Source organism: Podarcis cretensis (assembly GCF_951804945.1).
Source record: "Podarcis cretensis genome assembly, chromosome: 13".
NCBI lineage: Eukaryota > Metazoa > Chordata > Lepidosauria > Squamata > Lacertidae > Podarcis > Podarcis cretensis.
The window spans coordinates 40,842,429-40,864,565 of NC_137182.1; the positions used below are offsets into that span (position 1 = coordinate 40,842,429).

At 47.7% G+C, this 22,137-nt stretch overlaps 3 protein-coding genes and 1 long non-coding RNA gene across 13 annotated transcripts in view; 1 reads left to right on the forward strand and 3 right to left on the reverse strand.

The window, feature by feature from the left end:
* Positions 1 to 22,137, forward strand: part of PRR14 (proline rich 14) — a 46,767-nt gene that overhangs the window by 16,503 nt on the left and 8,127 nt on the right. Inside the window, exons 1-4 of one of the 7 annotated variants that reach the window (XM_079951350.1) lie at positions 5,844 to 5,881; positions 7,614 to 7,701; positions 21,103 to 21,293; positions 21,401 to 21,668. In XM_079951350.1, the coding sequence (XP_079807476.1) occupies positions 21,196 to 21,293; positions 21,401 to 21,668 (366 nt within the window). In that variant the 5' untranslated portion in view covers positions 5,844 to 5,881; positions 7,614 to 7,701; positions 21,103 to 21,195. The other 6 variants (XM_079951351.1, XM_079951356.1, XM_079951355.1 and 3 more) reach the window with 6 other exon arrangements.
* ZNF771 (zinc finger protein 771) lies at positions 1,268 to 9,830 on the reverse strand. Of its 3 annotated transcripts, XM_079951367.1 has the most exons (8): positions 8,908 to 9,827; positions 8,566 to 8,752; positions 7,949 to 8,065; positions 7,573 to 7,695; positions 6,597 to 6,728; positions 4,325 to 4,447; positions 3,923 to 4,021; positions 1,268 to 2,570 (listed from the first exon to the last, which is right to left on the reverse strand). In XM_079951367.1, the coding sequence occupies exons 3-8, from the start codon at positions 8,039 to 8,041 to the stop codon at positions 1,551 to 1,553; spliced, it is 1,590 nt and encodes a 529-aa protein (XP_079807493.1). In that variant the 5' UTR covers positions 8,042 to 8,065; positions 8,566 to 8,752; positions 8,908 to 9,827; the 3' UTR covers positions 1,268 to 1,550. The 3 variants fall into 3 exon arrangements, with proteins under 3 accessions (XP_079807493.1, XP_079807494.1, XP_079807492.1); XM_079951368.1 differs by lacking the exon at positions 8,566 to 8,752 and having other exon boundaries at positions 8,908 to 9,830; XM_079951366.1 differs by having other exon boundaries at positions 8,566 to 9,827.
* On the reverse strand, positions 11,171 to 14,353 carry ZNF768 (zinc finger protein 768). Of its 2 annotated transcripts, none has more exons than XM_079951387.1 (2): positions 13,604 to 14,353; positions 11,171 to 12,796 (listed from the first exon to the last, which is right to left on the reverse strand). In XM_079951387.1, the coding sequence occupies exons 1-2, from the start codon at positions 13,728 to 13,730 to the stop codon at positions 11,862 to 11,864; spliced, it is 1,062 nt and encodes a 353-aa protein (XP_079807513.1). In that variant the 5' UTR covers positions 13,731 to 14,353; the 3' UTR covers positions 11,171 to 11,861. The 2 variants fall into 2 exon arrangements, with proteins under 2 accessions (XP_079807513.1, XP_079807512.1); XM_079951386.1 differs by having other exon boundaries at positions 11,171 to 12,799.
* Positions 18,757 to 22,103, reverse strand: LOC307201885. Its single transcript, XR_013832774.1, has 2 exons — positions 21,843 to 22,103; positions 18,757 to 19,519 (listed from the first exon to the last, which is right to left on the reverse strand). It is a non-coding gene; the product is annotated as an uncharacterized lncRNA (long non-coding RNA).

The following is a 22,137-nucleotide window of genomic DNA, read 5'->3' on the forward strand; positions in this document are numbered from 1 at the left end:
TGATTTATTTCAGGTTAGTGTATGTTTTTTTGGGTGAAAAGTTTTTCTTTTAGCAGAGAACATATACAGCCCAGACCCTAAGTCCCTAGACCATGGAAGATGGTAATATATTTCTCACTGTTAAGAGATTGATTAAGGTAGTAGTGTGTGTGTTTTCCTGGGATACTGCTCTCTCCTACAAAGCTGAATATTAGCCTGAAGATTGTCCATGCACTATTAATGGCCAAGCAGAAATTTCATATGCACAAATGAAGTTCACTGTGAACACTTGCTTTGTCAGTCTGAGGCTGCTTGAAGTATGTGGCTTGCCTTGCTCTGTAGGCTTCTATGTTTCAAGACACAGGTGTGTAAAAAGTGTCCTCATAACCTTTCCTAGTAATCAGGAGTGACCAGGTCTATTTAGGGACCAAATTTTGGTTTAGATGTTCTACAAATACTAGTAAGAGTCTATGAAGTCTAATGATCTTAAACATATATATATGACATATACGTTTTTCCACGTACATACCCTCTGCCTTAGGAAAACAAAAAACAGAAGACCATCTTCTATGCATCCATTCCCACAATGGATACATCCTCATTCCTTCAAGTGTCTCTTTTCCTGCCAGAAGGGGGAACTAGTGACACAAATCCAAAGCTTTTGTGTTTACTGTACTGCTACTTGCACCAGTGTTAATGATTTCCTTTCTTCAATCAGAGCCTTGACTGCTGACCTGATATTATTTTCCTTAACTTTATTACATGGGGATAAGAAAATCTATTCAAGCTCTTGGTGCATCCTGGAATTGATTCTTTTGAATAGTAGCATTTTAAAAGAGAAGACAACAAGTGATTTTCTATTTTCTTTTTTCCAAGGCAGAGGTGAGGAGAGAACAAAAGTACTGGGTGAGAAAGCTAGAAGGAATACAGAATATGGAGGGTAAGTCTAATGAGCTCACATCCTGCTTGTGGGCTTCCCATAGGCAAGTGCGAACAGGATGCTGGACTTGATAAGTCACAGGGCTGTTCCAGCAAGACTTGTATGTTCTTAGTATCTTCTTAATGCCATCCTGTGGCACTATAGCAGGAATGGGTAACTTTTGACCCTCCAGTTGTTAAGACTCCAGTTCCCACCAGCTCCAATCAACACAGCCGGTGGTCAGGGATGATGGGAGCTGTTGTCCAGTGACATCTGGAGGGCCAAAGGTTACCCATCCCTGCACTAGAAACCCATTCTGTCCTAGAAACCAAGATTGCCACCACAAACAAACACGCGTGCACATGCACATACTCTGCAATATTATTTACTCCTTTCCTTCACAGCAAGAGCAGGAACAGATCTTGGGAGGTGAACATAGTATTCTATGGAAGCAGATCCAATCTTAGTTCAATACAAGCATTTCCCCAAACCCATTAAAAAAATGGAGATCAAAATACACCTCTCCATTCTGGTCCATTATTGATTTAGTCACAGATAAATCTCTCTCCTGTACTCGGGCTTTGCTTTCTGATCCAGCCAGAGATCCTGGAGGGCTATGGAAGATTTGCTGTTCAGCTACACCACTGTCCGGCTACGTCCAACAGCTGGTGCCACACTCAGTACAAGTATAGGGTCCCTCACCCAGCACGGAGTCTTCTTGAAGGCCGGACTCCAGGCGGAAACCTTTACCACACTGGCTGCAGATGAGAAGCCGGCTGCCCTCTTCCCCATCAGTATCATTGTTGCCATTGGAGATGCTGCTATTGGCACACAGGGCATTGTGACCGGACCCATGAGGGCTGCCACCATCAGTGCTGCTGGCGTTTTCATAGAGGAGGCTGACGTGATGGGCACTAATGCTGGCGTCATTGCCAGCTGTATCGACGCTGCCAAGGATGTCATATGCCAGGCTAGCACCGCGGGCATTGGCATGAGTGCGGCGGTGGCGAATGATGTGGGAGCTAAGCCGAAAGCTCTTCCCGCACTCTGTGCAAACATATGGTTTCTCTCCTGTGTGCACCCGCCAGTGGTCCACTAGGTTGGAGTGGTGGGTGAACCTCTTGCCACACTCAGCACAGCCGTAAGGCTTCTCACCTGTGTGGGTGCGCCGGTGGTTGGCCAGAGTGGAGCTCCCAGAAAAGCGTTTGCCACATTCCTGGCACTGGTATGGCTTCTCCCCTGTGTGGGTCCTCTGGTGGCGAGTAAGGCAGGAACTCCCGGTAAAGCGTTTGCCACACACATTGCACTGATAAGGCGTGACTCCTGTGTGGCTGCGGCGGTGCAGGTTGTAGTTGGAGCTCTGGGAGAAGGCCTTGCCACACAGCTCACACCGATAGGGCCGCTCTCCTGTGTGAAAACGGCGGTGCTGGAGGAGGTTTGAGCTGGCCGTGAAGGCCTTGCCACAGTCTCCGCAGACGTAAGGGCGCTCCCCAGTGTGCGTCCGCTGGTGCTTGGTGAGGGCTGAGCTCTGGTTGAAGCTGCGGCCACAGTCGTTGCAGCGGTAAGGCTTCTCACCCGTGTGAATGATCTGATGCTTGGCCAAGTTTGAGCGACGGCTAAAACTCTTGCCACAAACGCTACAGGTATTGGGGTGTGAGGAGGAGGAGGGCACCTACAGGAATGGAGGAAATGATTAGGACAGCTTAGCCTGCTGTAAAAAAAGGTACTCTGGGAACAGATATGAGGCGTGCTAGCCTGGAAACTGCCACATAAACAAGTCATTCTTTTTTTAAAGAAGGAGTCCATCTTTGTACTGTATCATAGTTTTAGAAATCATCTTTTGATAAGAGCAGGAACTAAAGTGTATTAAGAGTTGGTCAAAACCAGAGGTCAAAGTTAATATATGCTTGGCAAGCCTCTCTTTTGGCTTAACAGGCTGCCGATGATATAACCTGACCTATTTGTAAAGGGAGTGTATATTGTGTGCAAGTGAAGTGGGGATGGCAGGAGATTAGACAAGGCTAAAGAGGCTCCCTTGGGAAAGATGGAGGGCACAAGGAGAAGGGGACGACAGAGGATGAGATGGTTGGACAGTGTTCTCGAAGCTACCAGCATGAGTGTGACCAAACTGCGGGAGGCAGTGGAAGACAGGAGTGCCTGGCGTGCTCTGGTCCATGGGGTCATGAAGAGTCGGACACGACTAAACAACAACAACAAAGAGGGTCCCTACTAGTGGTGGCCCCAATGCTACAGCAGCGTGATAAGAAAAGAGGCATGTGGCCAAATTTTCCCTTGCTGGTTCTCTGGCCATATTGTTAAGGCTTCATCTTGACGCCAAGCCTTTTTTGTGAATCTTGGATTCAGCATGTAGACATTTTTTTTCTTTACTATTCCTTCATTGCACTCTTGAGTTTCAGTGACTTACAAGGTCCTAACATTAGTAAGATGTTGTCCTGTACAATGCCAGAAGAATTGCCAAATACCACTTCTTTCATCATCGTCTCCCCTGCCATACAGCTGCCAAGACTCACCAAAAAATGCTAACATCAGGATGCAGCCTTGGCAGTCTGGCCCCATCAGTGCCATATATTTAAAGCAGTATCGTACCACTTTAAACAGGCATGGCTTCTGCCAAAGAATCCCAAAAATTGTTAAGGGTGTCCAGAGTTGTTAGGAGACCCATATTCCCATCATATAGCTACAATTCCTATATTTCCTTGGGAAGAGGGAATGGCTCTGAGATTTATAGCTTTGTGAGGGAACAGGGGTCTCCTAGGAACTCTCAGCACTCATAGCAAATTCCAGTTCCCAGGATTCTTTGAGGGAAACCATGACTGCTTAAAGTGGTACAATACTGCTTTAAATGTATAGTGCAGATCAGGCCTCTGCCAGGAGAAACCCAACATTCCCAAAGATCATGGAAACAGTACAATAGAACCACCTCACCCCCCACCTCCATCTACCACAAGTCTCTTCTCCAAGCTCTCCTGACATTCCCTCGGCTATGCTACCCCCAGTACTCACCAAAATCCCATCTATCGGGATGGTGACTTTTTGCATCTCGAATTCTTTAGCCTTCTGCTCCTCCACCTCAGCCTTCATCTCTTCCTCAGATGGCAAGTCCTGCAAGGCAGTAGAACCAAGATGGAGCAAGTTTGGCCAAGACAATGATTTCACTAGCCATTGCAAACGTAGTGCCCTCCACATGTTTTTGACTACAATTCCAAACCAGCTGTGCTGGCTAGGGCTGATGGGAGCTGTAGTCTAAAACATTTGAGGGGCCAGTTTTTCAAAGGCTGAGTTAAGCAATCCTTTCCACCACCCCCCCGAAAGTTGGTCCTTCTTTCCCCTCACCCAAATAAAACATCTCACCTTCCCATCTTCATCTCTACTCACTGGTTTCCCACCTGCGAAAACCCTCCTCACCTCCACTTCAAATTCCAGATTCTCTTCCTCATCTTTTTCCTTCTTCACTCTTCTTCTAATTATCAGTTCTTTCTCACTGCCATCTTCCATTATTAACCTATTCTGGGAGAATGAACACTCTGGCTAGAAAAGGCAAAAACAGCAAAAAGTGAGCATTTTTACACGTATCTTATCCCTCTAGAGTCAAATAGTTCTCAAATGCTGAGACAGGCCTAGATGGCCTTAAGCCCACGTGAACCAGAGGTTACCAGCCTTTTGGAGGCAGTGAGCACATTTGGAATCCTGCAGAAGTACCATTGGTGCCCATCACAAAATGGCTGTTATGGGGTTGTGCAGAAGAGGATGAACAAATGCAAAGAGGTACTGAGCAGGAAGATCAAACAGTCTCATACACTGTGGATTTTGAGGGAATATTTACTGAGACCTTTTGTGGGCACCATAGGAAGTACTGTGGGTACACTGGCAGCTGCTGCACTGGTGACCCCTACACTAAACCAAGTACATCTCATCAACAGTATAGTGTGATCTATATGATCCTGGACAGCCCTACTGTGTTTTACTGCCCTAGGAGGTCACCAAGGGTCATCACAGACGGCTAACAAGTCAAATCTTGTGCATGCCTAAGGCTAAGGAGGTAAGAAATGGTTGCCAGGGGAGACACCACTTTGTCAATTTCTCCTCACAGGATGGGTTCTCTGCAGCCAACTCAAACAGCCATTTTTAAAGTATCGAAATCACCACCGGTGCTGACTTTTGCCAAAGGAAAGCAACTTATAGAAGAATACTGAAAATGATAACCATATATGTAGCACTCAGCATGCAGAATGTGTGGGGTTTTTTGCTTATAGGTAGGCCACTGAGCTTCCTGTGTGGCAGTTTTCTCACACTATCCACTGTACTAGCAAAAAGCAACAATGTGAGTACGTAGCCCATTCCATAGTGTGCCACAACTGCTCTTTGTTCCTTTCCAGCTCTCCAATTCTTAGTTTCTTAATAAGAGAAAAGAGCAAAATAATTCAGATTTTGCCTTTAAAAGTTGAAGAACAATACTCTTGCAGGCAAGATCTTGTTTTTATCTCTAATGGATTCTCTTATTCATTTAGCGGTGGCTCATTCTTCAGAAATTAGCAGACAACACTTTCCATGGGATATAGATATAGATAAAAATCACTGTGATGAAAAGTTGGAGCAAAGAGTGCTTGTATCTGGCAAAACTGTTTAACATCCATTTCTGTCATGTTCCAAGTCTTGGATACCCAAATGGTTTCCACCTACCAGGAGTAGAGATGACTCACATTCACGCCTCTAAAATTCCCTTTTCCAAGTTGTGGACAAAATATAACCAGGCCAGTCACTTCAGTGTACATGCTGGTGTGTTATGTTCCAGAGTACATAAGAAAATCTTATCCAGCGTGCTATGGCAACTCCTGATTGATGGATTCTCTTCTCTCTGCCAACCCCATTATCTTGTATAGTAGCAAAGATGGTGCTGAACTGAAATTTGTCACCTATCCGTCATGTTTATCATCCTCCTTGGGACAACTATGCAGTTTGTAAGTAAGTTATGCAACCTCGTTTTAAGACTGTTTTCTGCAAGTTATTTATGCCACATTCACACCATACATTTAAAGTGGTACCATGCCACTTTAAATAGCCATGCCTTCCCCCAAAGAATCCTGGGAGCTGTTAATGGTGCTGACAGCTGTTAGAAAAACACTATTCCCTACAGACCTACAATGCCTGGAGTGCTTTATCAATCTGTAAATCTGTATTCAGTTCTAATATCAACTGAAGGACGGTGGCGGCAGCAATCTTTAAGTAAGGAGACGAATGACATATTTTCTCCATAAAAATCCAAATCAAGCTGCTTTTTAAAAAGGCTGATTGGAAGGCTGGCAATGCTAATGAAGAATATTATACATTAGAAAGGGGTGCGGATGTAAACAGGAGCACTTTATACAGTGTATCCTTTTCTGCTATACAATGGTACCTTGGGTTATAAACACCTCGAGTTACAAACACTTCGGGTTACAGACTCCGCTAACCTGGAAGTAGTACCTTGGGTTAAGAACTTTATCTCAGGATGAGAACAGAAATCGTGTGCTGGCGGCACACCGGCAGTAGGAGGCCCAATTAGCTAAAGTGGTGCTTCAGGTTAAGAACAGTTTCAGGTTAAGAACGGACTTCCGGAATGAATTAAGTTCGTAACCAGAGGTACCACTGCATAGATGTAGCCCTGAGATCTAGTCATTGGTTTGCTTTCATTACTCACCATGTTGTCACCCACTGGGATCTCAAGCATCTTCACCTCAATTGGAGGCTCTTCCTCCTTCTCTGTTGCCACCTTTTCTGTTTTGCATGAAGTGGCAAGCCGTGTCCATTTCCTTGGAGAAGGTGGCAGAGGCTGAAAGAAGAGGTAAAGTAGCTGGGAGCAGATTTTACGTTATTTTTATTCATTAGATTTCTATTCCATATTTTTTCCAAGGAACTCAAGGCAGTATAAGCTGTTCTAGCCCTCACCCACATTATCCTCACAATAACCCTGTGAGACAGGCTAGCTTGAGAGAGAATGTGTGTGGGAGAATGAAATATGACTGGTCCAAGGTCACGGATCAGCATCAAGCTTGAATATCTGATCCTGCTCTTCCCACCCCTTAATCCAACACTATAACCCTACACTATATTGTTTTTCTATTAAGTCAGGCACAATAATACACCAACCAACCCTGTGTAATCTGGACAGGGCAGAACACAAGGAGCCAGCATAGCATAGCGGTCAGAATGCTACACTAGGATCAGGGAAGCCTGGGCTCCAATTCTCACATGGCCATGAAACTTGCTGGGTGCTCTTAGGCTGTCACTACCCCTTGGCCTAACAGACCTTACAAGGTTGTTGTGAGAATAAAATGGGGAGGGGGCAAAGGGAACATGTTCATCACCCTGAGCTCCTTGAAGAAGGATGGGACAGAAAGGCAATCAATAAACACTCCCTGCAAACCAAGAAGTCCTGGTCCATCTCATTGGATCTCAGAATCCTGGTTTTTCCAACCTATTCCCTCAAATCTGTGTGTGGCTCAGTCGTTTATGGGGCCTTTTCTGTCCCAGAATTATTTAGTAGGAAGCAAATTACACCCAGGACAGACACACATACCTCTAGTCCTTATTTTTCCTTTCTTCCACCTCACCACCCTCCTTCTGAACAAAACAAATATCATAGGTCTGTCTCTGGAGATCTTGTATAGCCACACCTTACTCTCCTGTGCTCTTTCCCTTTCCTTCTTTACTCTAGTCAGCAGCCCTTTCCGCCGTATCTCTGAGGATCCCCGATATGTTCCCGCATTCTTCATCAATGGCCTGTCTGCATCCAATTTCTGAAGGTACAGAATGGGAAAACAAATACATACACAAACAAACAAATCCATTAGGTGATCAAATTAGGTCCTTACATATTTAAGGCACCAGATCTTCCCATGGTGCTGTTCACCCAGCATGAGATTGCTTTAGTCATATCAGTCTGAGCAGAAATGGACATGATGGTTTGGTCTGTTTTCCACAAAGGAGTCTTTCTTTAAACCCAGAGGCATCTGGGGAAACATTCAGTGTCAAAGCGCCTCTGTTACTTACCACACCCCCATCTTTGACCTCGGTTGGTGTGCCAGATATAGGAATCCCCTCTGACTTCTCTTCTTTCATGTCCTCCTTGTCCTCATCCATCATTAATTTAAGTGCGGGAGTGAGTGGCTTTTGAGGGAGAAACAAAGGTAAGTGACCAAGGCTCTCCACCCTAAGCATAGTTATTAGAAAATAAAGTCCTCTTTAAACAACTCTTATTTGTAGACCATCAAACCCCCTACAAGTCAGTGCAGCTTTTTTGACTCACAACTATCCTGTGAGGCCAGCCACCTAGCTTAGATTCAGGAGATATTTAGATCTATTTTCCTATTGCCCCCAGCCCCCAATGAACATGCATGAGTCCACTTGGTTTGAATATAGTATGGGAAGATGGATGAGGCCATGGTATGATTCAAGTCTGTCTGGAAATCCTGTCACTAATCCCTGATGCAAAGTGCTGTCTTCATAGAGAACGACTGGCTTATTTATGCACCCTTCACAAGCTCAGAAGCACACAGCACTAATGTGTAGGTATCACAACTGCAGAGGGATCCCTGTGCAGGCCATGGCCTCAAATAAGACCCACCCTTCCCCGCAACCCCCAGGAGTCTCGAGCTCTTAAAACTTACCTCTTTTGTCTCTCAGTCTTGGCGTGTGTCTGTTCGCTAATATCACTAGCTCTGTAAGTTTAGCCTAATTACGTCTTAAAAATCCAAGGGGGGGGGGTTGTGTTGTGATGCACACCTCTCTCTATTCCAAGCAACAGCTGCTTCTGGTAACCCACGTGGTAGACACCCTTTTTTCTCCGCCACGTCCCTATGGAGAGTTAGGGTAGCTGGCAGTAGGATAAGGGGTTGGATAAGGAAGGGGAGACGGATTCCCCACCCGGGGCCAGTACCAAGTCCGGGAAGGAAGTTGAGCCAAGGAGTGACTGCTTCCTGCGACCCAGGCTGGTTCCCCTCCCCACTCACCCGGGCCTCTCTGGAGCAGGGGAGGAATGGTGGGGCTGCCGAGGGTGATGAAGATGATGATGATGCGGAGGAGGGCGCAGAGGTGGCTAGCAGAGCCGATCAACGGGATCCGGAGGCTCCTCGCCTTTTGGCAAGCGCCTCGAGATGGGCGGCGGAATCGGCTCCGACTGCGCTTTTGCGCCTCTCCCCTCCCGGAGAAGAGACCCTGCTGAGTGGGGAGGGGGAGCTCCGAGGGCCGGGGGGGGGGGGACGGGGAGAATGTTAGACGTCGAGAGGAGGGTGGCGGAGGGGCGGTGCGCCTCGCAGATTCGCCAACGTTGCCTTCCCTCGTTCTCGCTCATTGGTGGAGAGGTCTGCAAGACAGGGAGAGTGGCAACTGCAGCAGCGGCGCCTGTTCCTGCCAGACGCGAGTAGGGGGTGGAGTCCTCCTCCCTCCCTCCCACCCTTCTCCAGCCCCGCAAGCGACGAGTATTGGGGTTTTGAAATAGGGGCGGGGGCGAGGAGGAAGAGAGAGAAGCTCGGAGCCTCTGATCCGGAGCTTCTACTAGACACTAGAGGCCACCCCGGAGGAACGTGTTTCCTCGTGGCAAGCGAGCTCTTGCAGAAACCGCGCCGTGGAATAGGGACGGGGGAGGCGGGGAGAGAATGCTGCTTCCGAGAATGTGCAGAGTAACGATCGCCTCTCGTCCGTTCGAATCCGGAAGGTGCACCGTTAACACGGGAGTAGTGCATGGGAACATGCCTGGGAGCGAAGGTCGGCCCAAGACATTTCGCTGCCTGAGGGCAAGGACAGCGGGACACTCCACTGCCCGGAGGGAGATCAGCAGGGTAGTCACAAAGGGGCTTGGGGGGCAAGGTGTATGACACACAGCCCTCTTCAACAACAGAAATTGTGTGTATTCCCCCAAATACTACTACTACTAATAATAATAATAATAATAGGCTGAAGTAAGAGGTAAAATAGCATCTGCTGGATTTCTGCCTGTTGTGCTGCTGTTAAAATGGCACAAAAGCCTGTCGTCAGAAAAGGGGTTGGCGGCAACTACTGTGTGTGATAGAAGCTGGAACTCTTAGCAGGAGAGGATGCAGGAATGGCTGGACCCATAGAAGATTCTCCCCACCCCCCTGCCCATTTTATCCTTCACCAGCCCTATGAGTTGTTGGAATAGGCTGAGTGACTGACTCAGGGTAACCCAGTCAGCTTCATATGAGGGTGGGGATCTGAACCTATCCCCACCTAGACCAGGGTGGGGAACTTCCATGAGTCTGAGGACTGATGGCATTACTTCATGGGCAACCTTGTAGGGGCAACATATCAATGATGGGCAGGGCCAGAGGCAAAAAGTAGGCACAGCAAGAGGTAAAAGTGGGGAGAGCAACAGCTGTGACCCTCATATTTGTAGTGTTAGGAGTTCGGTAGGAGAGGGGGTGGTCTGAATGCTTGGACCTCCTCCTAATGCCTGGACCCAGCATGGAATAGCCAGACCAGCCTGGTGATGGCCCGCTAAAAATTGTGGGCCTGCCTCCCTCAACTATCCGTTCCTTAGAAATACAAAAGGCCAGAGTTGAGAGTTGAGAAATATGAGCTAGAAGCTGCAGGCAAAAACTACAGGCTGCAAGGGCAGAGAGAGCGAGAGCCAGGCCTGACTTATGCTGGAATCCAAGGCTGTGGGAGAAGCAGGACCTCCTTGGGGCTTTAATGCTGTGCACCCCTCCATCATAGGCTCAGGTCGTATATATGTGTCAATAAACCATATGTCATAAAGACACCACAGTCCCCACTGTGCCTCATTCCCGAAGGAAATGCCTGGAACCCCTGTAATTTCACACTGCCCAGAGATTGGGGTGGCATGCACATCCTCAAAGGCACTTTTATTTTCAGGACCATGGGATAAGCAGATTTAGCTTTCGTGAAAAAAAATAGCAAGACATATATAGTGAAAGAGGGTACAAATATAACAGAACAAATTTACTGATGGGAAAAGAAAAGAAAATGCTGCAGTGATTGTGTGTTTGGCCAGGAAATGGTATAATGCAAGACAAGTTTTGTCCAAACTAATCAAGCAAATGTTTCTACTACTCTAATCTAAAAACAACCACCATGAAGTGATGAAACCCAAGCTACTTTCTTGCAGTTTTCTGTAGATTGTATGAAATATGATCAGGCTGTACACTCTCAGTATCTTTTAGAACAGAGTTAAGTACCAGCAGTCATTAGAAATGATCACTATATGGGAAAGAAAAAGATCACCTGCTGGTACTATTTCCTTTTCCGTATTCTTTCTTTTATTTAAATTATAATGGTTTTCTAACAAGCAGCTCTCCTGTGCCCACTTACCTGGTGTAACTTACTTCTGAATGGAAGAAGCAAGTTCCACCGAGGTGGATTTTGGTAATCTTTGTAATATGGCCATCACCAAAATTTGGTACCCCCAAATGATTCTTCTCAATTATGGATATTCTCAATTTTTCTCCCCCTTGGCTTGGCACCCTGTGTGGGACCCACCTGTACCACCCTAAATCTGGCACTCATTCCACTGAACATAGTGGAATTTACATTTGGGGTGCACAGAACAATTAACAAGAATATTATAATTTGTAACAAAATTAATTTATTTCCTCTCAGTGTCAATAATAAGGTTTTTCATAGATACATGTGTTTTCCTCATGATTTCTGCAGCAAATTACCTCATATAAAAATAAGCCCCTATACCACTTGAGTGCTGCAATCATACCCATGTCTACTCATAAGTAAGTCCCATTTAATTCAGTGGGGCTTACCCCCAAGTAAGTGGGCATAAACTTGCAGCCTTGGACTTTCCATTTGGATTCTAACAGTAGCTTCAAATTTGCCTTGGGACATCTGCACCCGCTTGGACTTGCGCTTCAGGCCCTCTCCCCAGCCAAGTGGATTCTAGTGAGTCCCACACCCCAGTAACAAGTTCCATTGCCACTCAGGAAGTGTCAGGAGATTTCTTAGCCTGATGGATTGTCTCATGCTGGTTACGGTTAGAGTTCTGACTGAAGCCCTTTCCGCACAGCCGACACTTGTAGGGCCTCTCTCCCGTGTGGATTCGCTGGTGCTCAATGAGGACCGAGCTGCGCGTAAAACTCTTGCCACATTTCACACACGTGTAGGGCTTTTCTCCTGTGTGGGTAATGTGGTGCCGGATGAAATCCGTGCTGCGTGCAAAGCATTTCCCGCACTCGGGGCACCTGTAGGGCTTCTCCATCCTATGGCTTTTCTGATACTTCATCACCATCTTTGAGCTCCATGAGGAACTTCCCCCTGGAGACTGAGATCCAAGTCCAAGCTCAGCTCTTGCACCTTCATCAATTCTTTTCAGGCTTTTAGGCCCACGCTTCTGAACCTCTGTCCTTTGCCAAGTTGATCCCCAGTGTATTGGGTCGCTCCTTTTCTCCTTCCCATGAGTCCTCTCATGCTGCTTACAGTTGGAGCTCTGGCTAAATCCTTGCCCGCAGTGGCTGCATTTGTATGGCTTCTCACCTGTATGGATTCTCTGGTGCTCCAGGAGGATTGAACTCCGACTGAAGCTCTTCCCACAGTCCAGGCACAGATAAGGCCTTTCTCCCGTGTGGGTCCTCTGGTGCCTCAAGAGGTCTGTGCTCCTGCGGTAATTTTTCCCGCAGTCGGGGCATTTGTAGGATTTTGTTTTGCCACACAAGGCCCACATAGGGTCCTTCAAGTCCCCTTTACAAAAAGTTGGCTGGTCTTTCGCAGAGCCTCCTTTCTGTAGCGCCTTATTTCCACTCCCGCTGGAGCTACTTGAGGAAATAGGACGTGGCTGTGCACCATCTTCCTGTGGGTTTTCCACTTTGTTCTTGCTCTCTGCAGGGAGAGACAGAATCCAGGCAGAATTTGCTCCATCTGCTGCAGACAGAAAAGAGGCTTGTTCACCAAATTAAGCACTTGGTTTTGAAACAGAACCTAATCCACACACATTCAGTGGCTGGATGGGGGGGGGGCAGGTATCAACCCGGGCACAATTTTGCACTCACTCTCCACCATGGTTCTGCTTGTGCACAGACTCTTCTCTCTTAGGTAGTGTGAGGCAGAATAAGGCAGGAATGGAGAAGCTTTTGGCCCGCCAGATGCTACTGGACCACAACATCCACTATCCTTGACCATTGGCCATGTTGGCTGGGCTGATCAGAGTCCAATAACATCTGGCGGGACACAGGTTTCCCCATCCCTGGGTTAAGCGCTGCAAGATGAGGAATCCCTCTGAAAAACATCTTGGGAAGAAAAAATGCACAGGAAGACAGTGTGATATCTACCACAAGAACCAAGAAGCTCCCGGGTTAAGAAATATGTAGGCTGCATCCATATGAAGAGAAAAACAGTGTTAAGGGTTTTCGTGGGGTTTGCAGTACGTAGTCTCCTAACCATGCCTACCCAGAATTAAGGCCTATGGAATTCAGTGGTGCTTACTTTCGGGTAAATGGGGTTAGGCTTGCAGTGTTACTCAGGAAACCTACTGCTGCAGTTTCAGTTATCCCTTGCACGCACACAAACAAACACGAGTCCACCTCCCACTTTCTAACACATAGGCAGACATTTCAAGATCCAGACTTTAGACCTGGCTAAAAATGCTATTCTAGGGCAGATCCCTGGGTCAGGTTTAGCCCCGGTTTCCGAGCAAACCCTCCGTCCGTACACCCCCCACATGCTCACCTGGTGTTAGCACCAGGGCACTTCCAGCAGGGACGGGCAGGAGGAGGTACACGGAGCCGTCAGCAGGGCCTCCGAGCCACCGAGGGGGGCTGCGGGCAGGAACAGCCGAGGGAGCCCCTGCCGCCATAGCAGGGGCAGCAAGCGGGCCGAGGGCGGCGCAAGGCGCGCGAGGGCCAGCCTGGACGAGCGCCGCGCTTGCCGCGCACTTTCCCACTCAGCCGACGCAGCGCGAGGCGCGGTGAGGAAGAGGGCTGGCTCTGCGCGGCATCCTGGGAGGCGTAGTTTCCCCAAGCGGGTGAAATTTAAAAGAAAAGGTCTGGGTAGAAATAAAACCCATTGATCCTGAGAGCAGAGGACGGAGGCAGCTATCATTTAGAACCGGTAAAGCGGTATAGCCAACGCGGTGCGCGCCAGATTCTGATAAACTCCAACTCCCATCAGCTTCAGCCATCATAGCCAATGGCAAGGGATGATGGGAATTGCAGTCCAACAACGTCTGGGAAGTGGTCACATGGGGGAAATGAATGGTACCTTCATTCGGGCAAGGCTTCGACCAAGAAAAGGGAAAGTGTAGGGCAGAGATTTGCTAAGGGATATCATTATTCTTATTTGGTTATGAAATTTGTATACCGCCCTTCATCCTTTAATCTCAGGGTGGTTCAAAACATAAAAATGGAAGATGAAGCACAAAATGTTTTACAAAAACGACAAGAAGACCACAAACTAATAACTCCCCCCCACAAACACATTTAAAAGGTGTAGCAGGAAACACCCCCCCCCATCATTCAGTTTGTACAAACTTCATACACACTCACACTCACACTCACACACTACATACGCTACGCTTCTGTTATAAATTCATAGAAAATTAACCATGCATCGGATTTGCACTGTTCTACTTTTATTTTGGGACGCAGGTGGCGCTGTGGGTTAAAGCCTCAGCGCCTAGGGCTTGCCGATCGAAAGGTCGGCGGTTCGAATCCCTGCGGCGGGGTGCGCTCCCGCTGCTCGGTCCCAGCGCCTGCCAACCTAGCAGTTCGAAAGCACCTCCGGGTGCAAGTAGATAAATAGGGACCGCTTACCAGCGGGAAGGTAAACAGCGTTTCCGTGTGCGGCTCTGGCTTGCCAGAGCAGCGATGTCACGCTGGCCACGTGACCCGGAAGTGTCTCCGGACAGCGCTGGCCCCTGGCCTCTTAAGTGAGATGGGCGCACAACCCCAGAGTCTGTCAAGACTGGCCCGTACGGGCAGGGGTACCTTTACCTTTACCTTTACTTTTATTTTACTCCATGAAGGAAGGACTACAAAATGGGGAAGGTTTGATACAGGGCACCATAATCCCTTCACCATCCCAGCACATCCACAGAAGCCCTGCCCAGTTGCTATGCCAACCCTGATGGTCCTAGACAGAAGACAAGATCACAAAGAACTTGCATATGGGAATGGATTCAGCATGGACTGGAACAAAGGACAATGATCAGATCTTCCCTCAGAGGGCAGGAAACTGCGACTACCTTTTGTCTTCAGAAAATGACTCATGGGGAGGAGGAGAGGGGAACCAGCCAGGTGACAGGACACTCAGGTTACCACCACAACTCCTCCCTCAACCCCTCCTTTCTGTAATGTATGCATGATGTTTCTGGGGGTGGGCTTGACCTAGAGGATGGGAATTTCAAAAGTTTTTATAAGGTCTTGGACACCATTTTTCTGTGTCTTTCCTCTCACCTGCAAGTGAGGGGAGCACCCTGTTGCAACAGTCAATAAAGGCCAAGCCTACAGGCTGCTGATTTGCTCCAATTTACTCTGGTTGATGTCTTTACTTTTTGTCCAAGGGAGCCCTCAGATTTTTCCGGTAACAAAAGGTATAGGATATTAATCAGTGCAAGGCCTGGTTGCCTTCGCCTGGCACCTAAAGGTGTATATAATGAAGGTGCCATTCGAACCACCTTGGGGAGGGCACTCCACAAACACAGAGCCACTGTAGAAAGGGCCCATTCTCATATTACTACCTTCTTCTGGAGGAGGCACACACAGAAGGGCCTTGGAGGATGATTGCAAGGTGCTGCTGGGTGGTTCATATGGGGAGAGCCAGTCCTTGAGGTATTGTGGTCAGGAGCCATTTAAGGCTTTATAGGTCAAAACCAGTACTTTGAATGGGGCCTGGAAACTGCTTCTGTTGGAAGCAGTTTCTGTCTGTGCCGAAACCTGGCTGAAACCCAGGTTGAAATGGATCTAGAAAATCAGTTTCCTCCCCCTGAGTTTTCTAACCCAAGCTAAGCTGGCAATCCCTACCATGTCTACTCAAAAATAGGTCTAGGTGAATTCCATCTGGTAAATGGGGGTAAGGAGTGCACCTTTACTCATCATTACTACTTTCAGAGAGAGATGAGGGGGAATATGCATAGATCCTGGTTGGTCTGATTCCTTGGCTAAGATCATTCTGTCTTGGAGGCCTCCTTTGATGCAGAAGCCTGCTTCTGAGCAGACATGCCTAGGAGTGTGGAGGGAATGAACTGGCAAGATGGTGAGCACTTCATACCTCAACATTTTTTAAAAAATATGAACACAAATGTTTTTCCTCCAGGCGGATACAGTATTCCTCTTCTCCTAGGCCTTTGGCTAATTAAACAATATATAGCCCTTTAAACTGTGTGTGTTGGAGGCAGTATTATTTTGTTTGTTACTATGTTATGTATTTTTGTGTTTTTATGTTGTAAACCACCATGTGATCCTCAGATGAAGGGTGGCATAGAACTTTAATAAATAATAAAAATAACATATTAAACTAGTCTTTATGTGTGTGTGCTGTTTTGCACTGCCTTACAACGAACTTATTCCTGCATTGCAGGGGGTTGGACTAGATGACCCTTGGGGGTCCCTTCCAGCTCTATAATTCTATAATTCTAACTTAATACAGATTAATCTCCCTCAAAAACCACGTGTATGACGAAACGACCTCCCTAAAGGAAGGAACCAAGGAAACTACTATTCTTTATTCCATCGCATCCAACTGGAAAATGGAAACACGGTTTCTTTAAAGCCTGAATTTCTGGTCTTCCCCTCAAATGGCGGCGTCTTAAACGGCGCCAATCAGACTCTGCCCTCACCCAAAATGGCTACCGCCCTGTACGTTTTCCTTCCTATTTTCTTCTCATTCCCTGCCCTTTCTTGAGATGGCGGGCCTGCTGACTTCAACGGCGCAGACGCCTTTTAGCGAAGAAGGCGGTCGCACCGCTTCCTTTTGCAACACAAACTCAAAAAAGTCTACGACCAACTTTTTTTGTTGTTGCCCTGAACAGCGATGGCGGCGCTGCAGCTACCAGACGCCGGTAAAGAAACCGCGCGCCTATTGGTTGGGACCATTAACAAGACGCATGGCCATTGGGTGGGCTGCATGTGGAGACGGCTCGGGCACTGTCCAGCGGCTGCTTGGAGAAGGGCGAGGGGAGGAGGAAGAGGGCGAGCTGGTGAGTTGGAGAGAGGAGGCGGTAAAGGCGGGGTCGAGCGTGCGGAGTAGTTTTATTTCTTTTATTTTTTTCAAATTGAGATGCGGGTGCTTATCAGTTTGTTTGCCTGAGGCGGGCGAGAAGCCCGAGGAAGGGAGGGAGGCGGCGGAGGTGAGACCTGGATGGGGCGGGCGAGGGGGGCGCCGCTCCCGGGTGGGGTGGCCGGCCGGGGTCGGGGCGGGCGCGCCTGGCGGATTGCGGGGCGAAGGAGGAGGCGGGGAGGGGGCAACTTGTGGGGAGGATCGAGAGGGGGTGGAAGGAGCAAAAGGCCGCCATGTGGGGACAGATATTTGGGGCGGGGGGACCCCCATGAAGTTGGATGTTTTTTGTGGGGTGGGGAGGAGAAGGGCGGAAGGATCTGGAGGAAGCGGCTGAGGAGTCGGAGGTGGGCACCGTCCAGCCCCACACCTCACCCGGCTGCCAGGGGTGTCCACCCGGCGTTTTCTCTGCCTGGTGCCGGCGCTCTCCCTCGGAGGAAAGAGGAGCAGCCTCCGCCTCTACTCGCCTTGCCTTGCCTTCCGCCAGGGAGCGGTGCTGATCCTGCCTAGGGCAGAGCACCGGGCACCGGGCGCGGAGGGTGGGGGTGGATGAGGAGCCGACAGGTAATCGGAGGCAGGCTCTTCCTCCCCACACCGCCGCCTCCTCTGGAGCCGGCCCTTTTAGGTCAGTGAGGGAGGAATCGGCGGGAGAGCTAAAGGGGACGGATCTTGAAGCGCTGGGGATAGTTAGGAGGCGACCCCCAAGAGAAAGAGGGGCCTGACGGTGCCCGTGCTTACCTGTGTGTGGGGTGAGCCTAAGCTGCGAAGCAGGACTTGGGGGGGGAGAGAAAGGGATCCTGAATAGACGGCAGACCCCTTTCCTCCAGCATCCTAGAGTTGCCACTGAAATCCAGTTCTGGGAGGGATCATTGGGTCAGGTGCAACCCTGGGTTATGGTTTCCCTTTTTCCACATGCCGCACATGCTCACCTTTTGTATGCACCAAGGGTCCATCGCCAGGGATGGTGAGAGGCAGGACCAGATGGGATGATGTCTCCACTTCCGTAGGTTTTTAATATGCGTTTGTGTGTGTGGTTATCAAAGGGTGTGGCATGAGGGGATGACAAGTGTGGCAGGAAGAGTCAAGGACAGTCAATATTGTATTTTGGCAATGATTCATATTCTTATGTAGATGCATTGTTTTAGACTTTCTGGATGCCCCATGCTTGTATTATTTCATAATTCAAATAATACACAATACAAATATATATGTTTAATAATGCAAACAAATAATCGATAATAATAAACCAAACAGGGTATACAGAAGCTCAAATAAAACTATTCTTTTGGTATATCCATTTTTGCTAGTTGTTTTGAGCATACAAATTGCATTGTAGTTATTTTTCCAGTTTCTGACATTTCTACTTCTACTCTTCCCTGGTAAAATTTTACAAAATCTCTGGCAATTCTTCACATTTGTGTTCCTTTTCCATGTTTTAGATGGAACAGAATGATTTAGTTCAAAATTGTTTTAATACCTCTTGTTAGTTGTTTCAAGTTAATGTGTTTTGTAACAGAGTAGTGCTTAATTTCCATGAAAACATTTTTTTGGTGCAAAAACATTGCAATTAATTTATTTTAAATGAATTTGCTGTAATACAAAAAAGAGAGTCAGGATATTATGGTTTAATTCTGCAAATACCCTTCATTGGAGAGCCTAGACCCCTGTGATGTTAGTAATATAATTTTAATTACCATCTGCTATGATAAAAATTGTTTGAAAAATTATGTTACAGTAGTATTTCAGCATTCCTCCCTCAGTTTTTACAGTTCCATGTATGCTTAGTAAATTTTCCCCATCAAACCCAAAACCCTTCTGAAGACTATTGACTTTTAACCTTTCTACTTGTCTGAAACCCCAATAAAACCCCTTTTGAGGGGAAATGTTCAGTTCTCTTTGAAGTCAGTCCAGGTTGCTTTGATGTTCAATGCCCATATTCATGGCCTCACTTGCAGGTAACTGCCATTTAGGCTGTCAGATCAACAATGCTAGCCGCTAATGGTTTTATTTTTGCATCCCATTTTGAAGCAAATCCTCATGCATTTTAGCTATGCTTTGATTAATTTCAGTCAGGAGGTCTTGTCCTTCTCTGGATAGTTTTAAGGCTTTTGGAACCAAGCTGGGACCTATAGTTTCTTTTGCAGTTAAGGTATCCTTTACCCTCATTCTCTGATAGTGAAGTAGCTTTCTTTCTTGTTCAGAGCCATGGCACTTTTTGTTATCATTGCTGATCAAGTTTTGAGGAGGATCGTTGATTACACTGTACCTCTATGTCCAAGGGACAGAACTCCCATCTTTGCCTGCCATCTTTGGCAGTGGCATCACCCCCACCAATCTTCTTCCATAGTTAAGGAGACCCAGGGAATAATTATGCTGCAAAACAGGAAATTGGATAAGTAGATTTTTAAAACCCCCATAAATGCTGCTAATACCTATTAAATATTAAAATACCAACTCCTGGGAGGAAAATATTTGGATGGCAGAGATCACATTGTCTTTGCTGAAGGGAGCAGCTGTTCCAGGCTGGTTAGTCCAGGACTCTACTGAGAAAATATGGTCTGAAACAGCCTAATATTGCCACTGGCAGTAGCCCCAGCAAAATCACCTACCCTCTGCTCACTTGGCTGCTTGCCTCTTATTTGTTTCATCTTGCCATGACTTGGGACGCTTTTGTTGGATTGAGTTTTATCACCCGGCATTACTCGTTATTTCCTACCCTTCCTCCCACAGTCTTGCTGGACCTCTTCTTGCCAGGGGTAACTTTTGAGAATAATCCCTAATGAGATGTCAAATGTGAGGAAGGTCACAGACAAGACAAATGTCTGAGCAAGGCTCCTGTCATGTGCGGAAATGTAAATCCACTAAAACGTTGGTCTGCCTTTAGTGTGTATCTGTGTTGCAGAGATGGGCAACCCATGTCCCTGAACATGATGTTGGACTCCCAACTGCCATTAGCTCTTGCCAGCAAGGGCAGTTGGTAGAGTAGGAGACTCTTAATCTCAGGGTTGTGGGTTTGAGCCCCACGTTGGGCAAAAAGATTCCTCCATCACAGGAGGTTAGACTAGATTATGCCTGTGGTCCCTTCCAGTTACAAGTCTATGTACTGTAGACCAACACCAGTGCAGGGCAACAGGTTCCCCCTTCCTGTTGAGCCCTTTTAAAAGCTGTGGAGTGTGTTTTCTAGCTTGGATTTCCTTCTGCCTTGCTTGCTGTAGTACATACCTTTGTGGTGCTTCTGTTTCTAGCCCCCACCTTTAATTTGCTGTCCCCCATTTGGCAAGTGCCTGCTTGGTTTTGCCCATTTCCCTGGGTGGAGGGATCTGCAGAAGCAACACATTGTCTCCCACTGAGAAGTTTTCCCTTCCTACCTGAGCTTCTAGTCTTGTAGCCCTGGAGAATCTCTGTGAAGGAAGGGCGTTTTTTTAGTTGTTGCTAAGGTGCTATTTGCATGGCTCCTAATGATTTATAATTACCTTCTCTGAGGGGAAACCTAATAAGCTCTCATGCTGGCCTCTGTGTCTTGTTCAGTATCATTGGAGGGATGCATGTTTGAGCCTGCTGGTCCTTCAGAAAGGAGGGGGTGGCATTGCTAAGAGGTTTTTAGTCAGGCTGTGTACTCCCCTGACCCACATAGGGTTCAATGCTTACACACGCTTAGCTGGGAGGAAGTCCTATTGAACCCAGGGGAGAGAGGTCTACTTCTGAGTAGACAAGAACAGGAGTGCCCTCTTAACCATCCTTTGCTTAGTTCAGTAGTAAATGTGAAGTTTTCTCCAGCTAGTAAAGAGAATTGTGATTTGCCATCCGTGCAGAAGGTTTTGACAATCTGGGTGTGGTGTTACACATTCCATGTTAATCCTGATTAAAGTAGCATTTGGCTTTAAAAGGCAGAACTATATCTGGGGACCATGGGAATGCAGTCATTTTAATTCTGGTTTTTTCCTTTTCTGAAGCAGAGAAGTGAGGAATGAAGACCCTGTGGGCTGTTCTGGGGCGGCCACCTTCCTGATGCCAGGAAGGGGTGGAGTGTCTCCCTTCTGAGACAGGCCATGGAGTGGCCCCTCCTTGAACGAACATCTGAGGGGAACCCTCAGCCAATGTCACACTTGGAGAGGCAGATCAGACGGCGAAAAATCCTCATCTACAGGTGAGAGAAGAGTGACTCTCCTCCCTGTCAAAGTCCTGAGTGGGAGAGGCGAGACAGAAATTGTGTCACCGCTGTGACATTCTCTTTGTATCCTTCCATGTTTCCAGGCCTTCCTCTGAGGAGCAGGAATCCTCAGCCCTGCTCCAGAAGCCCCTCGAGACAGGGGGGGCATGCCCCCTTCCATGTGGCGATGCCGAGCTGTCACCCAGCAAGAGGCAGCGACTTCAGCAAGGGCCACTCCGAACAGCAGAGCAGAACGGGGAAGTTTGCGGCGCGGCGGGAGAGAGCTTGTGGCAGGTGGCCTCTCCCATGGAGAAGCAGCAGCGGAAGATGCTGGCTGTCAACCTGGAGGACTTTTCAACAGCCCAAATGCTTGTGAGGATGCCACAGTGTGGGGGCTGGGTTGCAGGGGACATGAGAGGATTCCTAATGGGCTGTATGAAACCTGGTTCTGAGGTGGGAGAACCCGTTGAACAGGTCTCAAGGCCCCAGTTCCATAGTTTCCCCCAGTGCTTTTCTCTCTCTAGAGAAATAGGTGCCGGTACTCACCATGAAGTTGTTACAGTAAGTGCCACACTTTTTAAAAACAACAAAAAAGAGTTTCTGGTACTGCATACCCTTGAGAACCTCCTAAAAAAAAGCACTGGTTTTCCCACTGTGCACTGCAGCTCCCAGGGTGCTTTGCACTACCAGACCAGGAGAATTGTGACCTATAGTGTACCTCTTGCATTGTGATGGAGGAGTCAAGCCACCTGGATTAAGGATCCTGAAGGATGCCTTGTCCCCATGAGTTGATTCCTGAGTAAACATACACATGGAAGGTGGGGAAAAAGGGGAAAGGAGG

Coding starts and splice junctions, on each gene's coding strand:
- ZNF771 (XM_079951368.1), bottom strand. CDS start 8,041: ATGATGGATGAGGACAAGGAGGACATGAAAGAAGAGAAGTCAGAGGGG. Junction 7,696..7,948: donor AGGTCAAAGATGGGGGTGTG/GTAAGTAACAGA, acceptor CTGTACCTTCAG/AAATTGGATGCAGACAGGCC. Junction 4,448..6,596: donor TCCCAGTGGGTGACAACATG/GTGAGTAATGAA, acceptor TGCCTTTTCTAG/CCAGAGTGTTCATTCTCCCA.
- ZNF768 (XM_079951386.1), bottom strand. CDS start 13,730: ATGGCGGCAGGGGCTCCCTCGGCTGTTCCTGCCCGCAGCCCCCCTCGG. Junction 12,800..13,603: donor TGCCCTGGTGCTAACACCAG/GTGAGCATGTGG, acceptor TTCTGTCTGCAG/CAGATGGAGCAAATTCTGCC.